We start from the raw sequence: 12,219 nt of genomic DNA, 5'->3' as shown, positions 1-12,219 counted from the left end.
TCAAATTCGTAATAGCACGAATAAGGGTTAAAAAGCGCAATTTGCTCTAAATTTAGGGCTATGCTCAATCCGTCTACCAAGAGTTTCCAAACTAAAATAAATTGATCGATTTTTTTTAAGAAAAAAAAATATATTAAACATGAAAATATATTAAATAATTAGTATATTCTTTTTATTTAATTTAAGAAAAGAAAAGTTAAGTAATCCTTTCTATAATTTTAACGTAGCTGGAATCCTTCAAATTCTTTTAAATATATATACGCGATATATTAATTAGTATAACATACAATTCTCAATTATTCATCTAACATGTCCTTGATTTAAAATTTAAAAAAAATTTACTCGTGTACATATGTTCTTTCGCTTGTTTCTCTCTCTAAAAATGAGAGAGACACAAACGATATATTAATTATAAAGGTAAATAGTTTGGAAACCATTGGCTCAAACACATGGATATAATCAACATTAATAAAACGCACAGTCAATTGTAGGGGAATCTCGCTAGTGGACCGAAACAGTTGAGCTATTTTTCCCTCGAAAATTTTCACCTTTCACAGATCTTTTCAATTTTGCTAAACATTCACTAAGGATTCGCTAAATGCTCGCATTCGCGATATATCTAATTCTTAAAAGTCATATTCTCGTATTCTAATTACGTATTCTAATTTTTCTTCACAGTCAGTTTTAAAACAAATGGATCGGACTGACCTAATCTAATTAATCAGTCTGCATTGATTTTCACCAGCTTTGTAAGTTCAATACGTCCCGTGTGCTGGAAACTCGTCGATATCTAGTACAATCTGATTGTTTGCATCGCATTTCACAAGTAATTTGTGAACTTTTAAATATTGACCGTCATCACGGCGACACGACCGATCGCAGTGCGATTGTTCACTGCACGTTTCTCATATTCCGTTTTAACAAAATTCTTACGTATGCTCTTCCTCGAGAATCGATAAAAGCCAGTAAAACATCAAGGCAAGACAATGTCCCATTATTGCCCACTCCAATACGCGTCATAAAATGTGCGTACAGGCTTTGCATTTTTGTCAAGTTTTTGTCAAACAACGACACGTGCAATATCCCATCGCGTATCGAATTAAGGTGTCCCTGTACCTGCATTTTACATTTTACATTTGAAATCAATAATAAGTATTAAACTTCTCTTACAAAATTATATAAAATCCTAAAATAAATGTGCGTGTGCCCATAACTTTCCTTTAATTATTGGTTTAACAAATAATCGTAAAATGCATTTTCGTTGAAGATAATGAGGAACACACTTAAATTTGTACCATTTATTACAGTCATTTTACTAATAATTTCATTTCATTTCCATATATTATTCTTACAAGCTTTCACAAAAACAAAAAGAAAAAAAGAAAAACATTGTCATATAATTGTTACAGATAAAAAATTTCGTATAGACACTAAAATTTGTCAACGAACACATTTAGGCGAGTGCGCAGCGGTTTTAACTGATGTGAGTTTTACTGAACTTTCAGAAATTCCCAGATGCTGTTGTAATAGTAATTATTCCAATAAATAACTTAATTTTTGATCGATTACGATAGTGATCGAAAAGATGCCTCGATCGAAAGAAATATAACATGACCCGATGATTTGCCTAGCTTGTACCGAATTAATTCGATGAAGTGACAACAATGGCGATTCGATGAAAGAGAAAACTGCTTGAGTCCACTGCGACGACAATTTGCGTTACCCAGAATTCTCGTTTTCCAGACAAGAAAACGTGTATGTGCGTGAAAAAAAAAATATTTCAATATACTTTTCAACCGCAAGATGCATTCTTCTTAATCCTTTTATTATTCTGAATACGTATATGTATAAGCTTGAATGCAGGAAGCAATTTCATGTGAACGATAAATATACATCATCTTCGTGTTACAATATAAATTTGCGTCATTCGTTATTTCGCGTTACGTATACAGATACAATAAAAGTGATTAATATGTAATATACAATTACAATTTTTGTATTGTTTATCACTTTAAGTAACTTTAAGAAAGTAATATGATTCCGCAATAAAAGGATTAAGATTCAAGATAATTGCTTGCCTCTATATTCTATAACAAGAGTCACGCTATTCGCGCGACACAAGATTTACGTTAAATCACGTAAATAAATCACGTAAAATAGTATATGTACACATGTCCAACGTAAATGACTAATTGTAAGTCCTTACGTTCTGGGTAACGTGACACGGTCCTTGCAGGATATGAGGTGCGAGTCATGTGCATCGACTATATGAATTATACGAAATAGGTAGGGATGAACATCGCATCGTGATAACCGATGTGCCGAGGGGGCGAGGACAAAATATTTTATTTGTCTGATAAGCGCTTATTTAAAAACCACAAAAACCGACAATACGACCGATTATATCAGCCATCATCATCGTGCTAAAAGTGATATAACTTTTTGATTCCTTGCTCAACCTCGCTCCTTCGATCATCTAATGCAAGGGATTGTTAAAGAAAGAACTCTAATTTATTTCTGTGCACGAGCAAAAATATACACAGGTGCTCCATTCTGCAGTCGTTTCTATGAGAAAGAAAATATCAATAAAATAGAATTTAATTCTTTAAAAAGACTTTATATTAATCCTCGTAACTGTCAGGATAGAACTAATAGTTTGTCATTACGATACAGTGGTGGGTAATATTAGGTTGGCCAATAAGTCCATGCGGTTTTTTTTACTTATAAAGTTATAAGTAAAAAACCGCACAGACTTATTGGCCAACCTAATAATATACACATAATAACATATTAGTATAATGATGGCACTGCACAACCGCATTATAAAGCACCTCTTGGAAAGAGCGAAAAGGCAGATGAATAGATCCTCTATGTGGTGAGAGTGCAAGACGAATAAACGGAAGTAGATAGGAGGAAAAGGAAGGCATAGTTTTGTTGGGGTAGGCTGTTGAAGGGATGTATTCGTATACAAAGACACGGAGACGTAAAGTTTAACGGAAGATATAAAAGTACTGTCTGTCGTGGTAAGTCCGTGTAAGAGCGCTGAAGAGGGCCGGAGGTACTTACCCTGTGCATCATACTTACTGGAAAAGTTCCGCGTCGCCAGCATGGTCGTCAATATAGCGCCCTGCAAGCAAAAAAGAAAGACAATTACTATCAGTCTTCGCAGTTAGACAATACCAATAAGATGGGATGTGTATGGGATGAGTAAAAGTGCCGGGCGATAATTCGCGACAACGGCACAAAATTATTATTTTTTGTCAAAACATAAAATAAAAATAGGATTATTAAATAGACATAAGAAACACAATGTAATATATCAGAGAAAAGCATCCTCCTCCTCCAAAAGACGAAATTTTTCGAAACAATTAATTTTTTTTTTCTATCCTCCAGAAAGATTTAATATAAAAATAATAATATAATTCTTTTATTATCTATAATAATTTTCTCTATTTTGCCGAAGAAGTCGTGTGCACGACTATGATAAACGTCAGAGAAAAATCCAAATTGCTGCATCATGACGCGACGGTCTTTAATTACAAGAAATATTATAATTCTCTCCCGGACAAACGAGTACACAACTGGCAAGCGACCTTAAGAGTGATGTCGGATTATTATACGGAATTTCGAGTTGAAGTTTATTCGTAAACTCTAGTCTTTCATCAAGCTCGGTGACATTCGCGACAAGTTGGAAACATTGTCGCACAGAGTGACAACATTTCACTATGTTCCATAGCAAACAGTTCGAGATGCGTCGCCGAACTTTACGTAATAAGGTCGTCCGTCGGACGAGATTCGTGCAAACGTGCTCGGACGGATATTCCACGTCTGTTGTCTCTAAAACGAAATGACATTTTGTCTCGTCCGCTTCTGCTTCAAATCGCGACCGATCAGCAATATTGCTCGTTTCCGTTTTACGCGACATTCGAAATATTGCGCGCGACCAGTTTAATAATAATAATTCTTTGATAGAGATTTATCGATACTTTTCTACCAGTAGAATACTGTGTCAAATTCTAAAATAAATAGTCAAATTCTAAATACACGTTTATCCGAAAATTTGTTTTCATTTATTGAGATCTCTACATCTTGCGACAGTTATCAATCGTATAAGGATTTAGGAGAAAGTCTTCATGATTTTATATCCATAGTTATTTAAAAACATCACACGAATTATTAAGTTCATTCAAAATTTCACAGTTATAAAACTGACTAATCTCGTCTGACTAAATGCTGCTGGACAAATTATCAGCTATATGAATTTACAGTTACGATTTAGAAACAGCTAATAATGCTTTGAAGAAGAAATTAGCTAGGTAAAACGAGTAATTTTTACTTCTTACCGCCAAACTATTCTCTATTACTAAAATGGATGTTGTGTTTTAGTCATAATATAATGTAAAGCGGCTGCTGGGTTTTCACAAAATACAAAAGGTGAAACAGCTTTCCTCTTTTGTTGTTTGCGATATATATGTATATCAATCTGTACCCGTATTGTTGTTTTTCGGAATATAGACATATGTAGAGTAACAGAAAGCGCTGATTAAGAATCATTCGACTTGAGCAGATTGACAGGTGTTGTCGCAGTTTACAATCAATCCGGAATGTTTCGCAGTCCTAAATAATTCTACATCATCCTGTATTATATATAACAAACGTGTTATAAAACAATACAAATTTCGTTGTATAAATGTCGTACTATTGATATACCTTCGATTGTATCTACATCATGTTCAACGTTAAGGCGAATGACGCCGCGTTGCTAGACGTCAATCTGACGGTGATAAAAATTTCATTACCTCGGGCACGGTCGCCTCCTGTTGTCTGCACAACATGAATTTATTCTTCAGTGCCCGCATGTCTCAATCTGCGCGCGAGCAAACGAACGGCGCGGCGTCATTTAACTTCCTCACTTGGCATTTGCACTTTTATGAGTCGGGGTTTAATCGGTATTCGGCCGGTTGCCTCGACGTCGCGTCGCTGTCATTTCTACGTGCTTGGTCGATTACCTGCCCCTCTTACGCGCTTCTCTTCGCTACTACGGTTTCGATACAACTAAAACTAAACTCGAAGCAACACGATAGAAGAGCAAGAGCCTCGTATATTATACAAGTGCCTCAAAGTTCACTAATTTTCTAATAATATGAAACATGAAACAAATTGATAATTATTAAGTAATTTGTCTTTTATGACAAAACAGAAACTGCATTATCAATTTCTCCAATATCAATTTCTCGGGCACAACGTAAGTTATAATATAAATACAACAAAATATTCTATAGTTACTGTTGTAAAAATATATATACTTATATAAATATGAATTTTCCGTACCCATTAACATTGATAAAATTAAGTCATTATTATTGCGTACGCGCTAAAGTTGAGAACGAAAAAATGATATTTTTATCAATACTGTAAAAATATGTATTTAAAAAAGAAACAGATAATTCTATGATATTCATTGTTGCATGATTCACAACGATTTCATCGATTGACACTAAAACAGTTTTTGCTAATTAATACAAAGAGAAACAAGTGTATTTATTGTCAAAATTATATTTTATCTTTATTATACGATGGAATATAACATAAATAAACAATTATATAAAAAAAAATAAAAAAAACCAAGTGGCATTATTAGAATTAAAATTTTCAGACACTTTCCGACACCGACCACTCGATCATTTCACTGTGAAAAAATGATAATTGCAATGGCTTGCTGTAATATTTAATATTTGATCATAGCGGACAACTTGTCGCGTAAAAAATACGGTCGCAGCGGCCGAATAAATGTTAATTAATCTAGGTATCCAATTATAATTACGTCACGCAAGTATAGACGATACAGAGCTTGATCGATTTTGCGCGCTCGCTATATCGTCGACTGTTATTAAGATAACACTATCGAGTCCATTCGCGAGAAAAGCAAGTTTTAATGTCAGTAATTCGCGCCGGTTTCGAAACGCATTGTTCATCTCAACGCGCGAAAATTATCCACTTAAACATTATAGTAGTGTCGTTTTTCAGCGACCGCGACGTAAAATCCAGTGAGTGTCGGCTTTTAAGAAAATTTGCCTAGTTAGGAATAAGTATAGTTTCTGCAAATGTCACGTCTAATCTCTATTTATCATTCTTATGTCAAAAATATTCAATTCTATAAAAAATTTGTTTGTACTTGAAATTTGTACAAAGTGATACACATAAAATGTAACGAGATTTGTCTGATATTATTTTGTTATAATACATCAATATCTTTCTGTATGAGCCAATATCTTTTTCTATCTTTACAAAGATAAACACTTTATTTCTGATATTAAAAGTGCTATTAAATTATAACCGTACCATATGTTACCATATTAACCATAGAAACCACGTGTACATACAGGTATGATTCAAATAGCATGTGAACGATAAGACTCGCGCACGTGTTATTTAATTGCGATTGCGATTCATTGTCATGGACGTTTAATAACTGTTCATGCCTCGTCGTTCATATCAAATAATGAAATGTTTTCTTTGCGCTTTGTTCAGGCATTGAACGACTACTGTAGAGTGTCGTCGCGATTATGACGTCCAATTGAGGCTAAGAACGAAGAAATAGGTCGAAATTGCCATCGTATCCAATATCCAATTCTGCTCGTAACTTGCAAGGACATAATCCTTACACACTAATGTTCCAATTAAATAAACGTTGCTGCAGTTAACTAAGCGTAGTTTTACAAACTTAAAAAAAGTAAGTGATATATAAGAGAATCTATGAATGTGTGAAGATCTTTATGGTCCATTTGATGATAAAGATAATTGGATTATAATGTACAATAGTTAATAATATACAATATTTTTATAGGCATTAAATTAATTAAAAACTATGTAATATTGTTAAAATAAGAAATAAATTTGAGAAATTATTTATCATATAGTATTTTCTTTCAGAGCTTCCAGCTCAGCGTTTAATAAAAGTACAAATACAATATTTAAAGAATTAAACAACAAAGACATATACTTTGTCGTAGAGACAAGCAAGAAATATAATAAAAACTTAAAGAATTAAATTACAATTGAATAATTAATAATTAAAATAAATATTACGAAAAATTATTAGAATTCGCATTTGCGAAATCTGTCGTCAACTATCTAAAGAAGCATCTGTGAATATCATCAACCATTAGTAATCGTTGCAACAGAAATTACACAATTAATAGTATTTTTTAAAATACAATATTACAAATAACACTGTTAACTCATATAAGGTACGCTAATCCTCGATTCACGAAGATCAACAAAATCAAAGGAAATTGAAGGGCTAAATAAATTTTTTCACGCTCTTTCCAACTGTCCACATGGTCTTTCCAAATCGCTCCGCGAGTCTCGCATTCTCATGATCGGTTTCAATCACAGTCAATTAAATCGAAACTCTTTGAGAAAGTTAAAATACGCGTTGTCCTCGCGCGTGCCTCGACACATTTCGATAACGGTAAACGAACGTTGTCACACACGTGGCTCCGATAAAAAGCGGTATTCTACTACTCTAACTACTCCGTGTCGAGAGTGCGGCGATTGTGGCGAGAACGACAAGTGGAGTCGTACTGCTCGATGCGTGCCATCGTTTAATCGTCGGTGACTTGTCGAACAACAGTGCCGTAGGAACGGCTCTAGGTAGGGTAGGGAGGCTCCGGAGGCTACATCGTCGTTCTCGATTCCCGATCGAATATCGAATCCATTGTGGCCAATCGGAGCCGCGAGAGCTTGTCTCATTAAAGTATTGTTTTAAAAATTTTTTAAATTCTTCGTTAAATTTTTTTTTTTCACCTTTCAATATCCCTTCTTCTTCCCAAAATCATGGATATTCAGCTAAATGAAATGTCAGTTGTCTCAACGTTGGAGTAGACATTTTAAGCCAATATAAACAGTTAAAAGTTACAACTTTTATTAATTATTCATCGATAAAAAAAGAATTATGTACATTACGTAAAACTATGTTATCGTAAAAAATAAGACTTTTAAACTTGTATACCTTGTACTTCCTCTACTTGAGATATTTCTCACTTAAATAAAACGTTTATGACAAATTTGGTAGATTTTTTTCTGAAATATCATGATGTATATTTTGCGAAATTAATCGGCATCACTCATTCGATGATACCTCCCGCGGGAAAGAATTGATAAGTCAAATTTCACCTCCGGCCACCATGCGTCACGTTGTTCTAATTTTACAGATATTATTAACATTTGCAGCCTCGGCCTCGCATGAATGCAATCCAGACCGCAACGTGATAAGCGGACATAATGGAATTTGCATTTGTAAATGACTGGAGCTAATATACGTATATGATGAGATTTTGTGGCCGGCGAGAAAGAGAATTTGCGCGATTATATACCGTCATAAATTTCCGTATGCGCCCGCTATAAAATTAGCAATTGATAAACGTGAATCAAACAAATTTTGACAAATCTCTCGACAACTCTCATAAAAGCTCTATATTCGTATATTAATATATCAATCATATATTTCCCGAAATGGAATCTCTCGCAAATTTCAATTTTCACTTATCTCGTGATTTAACGAATATTTGGCATTTGGCTTCATTTTGAATCAAATACAATCTTTTCCGTATTTTTAGACGATACTAATCAAGACGAAATGCAACGGTGAAATTACGGATGGTAACGAAACGATTGTTTATCCGAATGAGTATAAAACATGTTTCGTTTATTTTCTCTTTACGTTTAAATACACGTAATATTCACGATGGCTCGGGTTTTATTTTAAATTTTACATTCTTCCATGCAAATTGAAAAATGTGTTTTTGTTTATCGCTTGACGCTTACCACAGTAAACTGGTTTCCGAGATATACATATAACCGAGTCATTTAAATAACAAACCGCGAATTCATGACGGAAAATCGCAAAATCGTATAATCGTCAAGCAGACAGTCAAATTTAAGGCAGAGATACGTAGGACAGACGTTGAAATGTTGAATAAACATACACGGAACAAAACTTTTAAGTGAGACTCACCTTTAATTTGCGCCTTGCATTGAATTTCTTCAAGCAGTCCACGGTCTCTTGTCTATGCACCACAGATGCAACACGCTCACGTTGCTGAAACACAAAGTAAACGGAAAACGATATCAGGCATCGTCCCAAGAGAATGATTCAAGTCGCCCGAGGTTAAATCTTAAGCCTCGCACGCTTCATTAAGGATAAAATTCTATTTATGCGGTGAAGAGATAAACTACGAGAAAAGACATCAAACTATGTCAACGTAAATAATATAATAATAGTACGCGAGAACATCACAAACAAAACAACACAACTCTCTGACACGTTTAAAAAGTCCGTGAAACGGTTGTCCGTGTTGTCCGTTTGGCATATTATTATTATTATTAATATTATTATTATTATATTATCCATATACTTGTATACATATATGACAAAATCTTGTTATTTTATCAATCCATTATTCTCTATTTTTTATGTATCCGATTTTAGAAACTAACTAAAGTACTTTATTCGCGCGTAATAAGATCTCTGTCTATAGTAATTTAATATGATATACTATGTTACTTTCTAAATTATATAAACTGTAATATCAACGCAAAATTGTTGGTCGCGATAAGATAAACTTACGCAAATCCATGGATGCTTCAGTGCCTCGCTGGCAGTGATCCTCTTTCCTGGATTCACCGTCAGCATCTGATTGATAAGGTTCTTGGCTTCTGGCGTGACGGTGTCCCATTCTGGACTCGGATACTGCACAAAACAAGCGTAGAAATAATGTTAATCATAATTCTTTATGAGAGTAATAAGACAATTACGCTAAATGTAAAAAATCAACAGAGAATATTGTGAATAAAAATTTAATATATAGAATTTTCTCTTTCCACAAACAATTCTTTTTCCAACGTATCGCTTTCCTTCGATACGTCGAGTTTGCAAATGTAATGGTATAAAAATTAAAAAAAATTTAAATAAATCGTACAATACGTACATCGTACGATCCGGCCTTGATCTGCCCGTAGAGCCGATGCTGATCCTCGTCCCAGAAGGGCGGGTAACCGACCAGAAGGATGTACAGTATGACACCGCACGCCCATATGTCGACTGGTTTCCCGTATGGCTCCTTCTTCAGCACCTCCGGGCTGAGGTAGCCGGGTGTTCCAGCGAAACCTTTTTATCAATCACTCGGGTTCATTCCCTCTCGAAGGACACAGCCACGCCGTACGAAGGATTGAAGGGATCAGAGCGTTACGTGCGCAAAATCACGTCCCGAGTATTACCTCCCCTTCCCCTCCCTCCACTCGTCGCTTAAATTAATTCTCCTTATTCGAAAAGCAAACACAGCAGCCGCCCGCAAACTTTTATTGCGTTCTCGATTGTTGATTTATTAAAAAATTTGTTAGAAAAAATTCAATTATACATTTTCATTAAAGTAAGATACCGTTATAATATTGATAAATATAATTGAGAATCGGCGGCCCACAATATATATTTTTATATTTATTTTCATTAAAATGTGTATTTAAACAGTTTGTGTAATGGCCACTATAGTTGAGCAAAAAAGCTCTCTCTACTTACAATAATTGTAACGTAGATTGTTACGCTGATTATTGTCAATTAGACAAGCTATCTCATATGTGGCTACGAAAGCTAATAGACATTCATTGCTGCGATACGCGAAATTTATTCCTTAATCTCTGTGTGAGAAAATGCACCAAAAATTCTATAAATAATGGCGCGATAATAAAAAAGAAAATAGAAGAGTGGTAAAATTTTTGCAATTAATGGCCACGCAAAAAGCATAACTCGGGCAATCACGTGTCGTCATGAAAGCTCGGATAGTTCGGTACCTTTTTTTTTGCATTGGCAATTTTATCGCGCTCTGCCGCGTGTAATTAATTTTCGATAAGCACGCCGTTGTATAACTGTTGTGATTGCAGTCGAGATGCATTTGCTTTAATGCAACAAAAACATGATTGCGCAACTAGACCGTTTATGGTTGCCCTTGGAAATATTCTGCCAACGATCGCGCTGGATCCTTTGACTCGACGTACTAATTTGCTATTTATTCACCAAAATATTTTCGCAAACTGTAAATCTCTCTCAAAAAATAAACATTACGGGCGCCGATGTGATTACGAGCGTGCAAAGAAATACCGCGAAAAATTAGTAAGATTTTCTTTGGACTGAATATTTAATTTTTATGTCGCCATCCGTATACCTCATATATATATATATCGTTGTATAAATTACAAAGTCATTACAAGTCGCTCTGCATGCTCTGTACGAAATTGAAAAAAATACATTTAAATGTTGATTTTCCAAATATTAATTCATATTTATAATTTTAATTGCATTAAATTACTCATTTTTGCAATTTTTACTCTTTCGCACTTTAATTGTATCGCCAAAGCTATGTAGATTTTGTGCGCGGAATAATATTAATTTTTTTACGTGGGTTTGACGGATGTAGTGCATATTATACATTTTCAGCACCACACAGAAAAAAAATCGATTGCAGAGATAAAAGCGAGAAGCGAACAAGCGTTGCCGGGTTACGCAATTGCGTATCAATTGCGCATATACGAGGTGCCTCAGAAAGCTCGCTTTGAGATGGTTGTTTTGATCGATGAAGGAAAAATTTATAAAGCGCTTAGCAAAACGCCAAAAGACAATCTGAATGCAATTAAATAATGTAATTGTTAATATAAATTTAAGCGAGTCTTAAATACTTGAGATATTTGACTTTAAATATAAATGGTGCGCACGGCAAGTAATCATTTCAGAATTTTCCACAAGATTGTCACCGAATTCGATAAAGAATTTAAAATCAAGCAAAGATTTCTCTATGGAACTGCCTGCACGCGCGGAAGAGTTCACGTGCTATCGGAAAACTTTCCCCACGTATATTTTTGCATAAAAGAGAACAAAACGAGCAGCCAGCTGGCTGGCATGCAAATATGCCGGTTCGTATAGACATCCGAATGCAAAATGTACGTAAATCAAACGGACAGGGCACAAAGTAGATGGAAAGATCCAAGTTCACAGCTCAGTTCGCGTCGCAGATGATACGAGCAACAACGAAACAGTTGGCGAGGACATAGACTTTTGCGATTTAAAAATTAAATATTCTGTTTTTCGCACCATGTTTTAACAATAAGATTGTCTTCAGACAATATTATTTTTTTACTGTTTTTACTCGAGCGGATATTGATATG

The 12,219-nt window shown here is 34.6% G+C and overlaps 1 protein-coding gene across 1 annotated transcript in view; it reads right to left on the bottom strand.

The window, feature by feature from the left end:
• Positions 1-12,219, bottom strand: part of LOC112463733 (calcium/calmodulin-dependent protein kinase type II alpha chain) — a gene marked incomplete at its 5' end in the record, with an annotated part of 76,028 nt that overhangs the window by 39,337 nt on the left and 24,472 nt on the right. Inside the window, 4 exons of the mRNA XM_025030261.1 lie at positions 3,067-3,127; positions 9,020-9,103; positions 9,632-9,754; positions 9,993-10,171. Of these exons, the coding sequence (XP_024886029.1) occupies positions 3,067-3,127; positions 9,020-9,103; positions 9,632-9,754; positions 9,993-10,171 (447 nt within the window). The remainder of the gene's footprint in view (positions 1-3,066; positions 3,128-9,019; positions 9,104-9,631; positions 9,755-9,992; positions 10,172-12,219) is intronic.

Source organism: Temnothorax curvispinosus, unplaced genomic scaffold (assembly GCF_003070985.1).
Source record: "Temnothorax curvispinosus isolate PA1 unplaced genomic scaffold, ASM307098v1 QBEX01013599.1, whole genome shotgun sequence".
Taxonomy (NCBI): domain Eukaryota; kingdom Metazoa; phylum Arthropoda; class Insecta; order Hymenoptera; family Formicidae; genus Temnothorax; species Temnothorax curvispinosus.
Note: the sequence above shows the minus strand (reverse complement) of the source record. Positions and strands in the feature narration are given on the sequence as shown.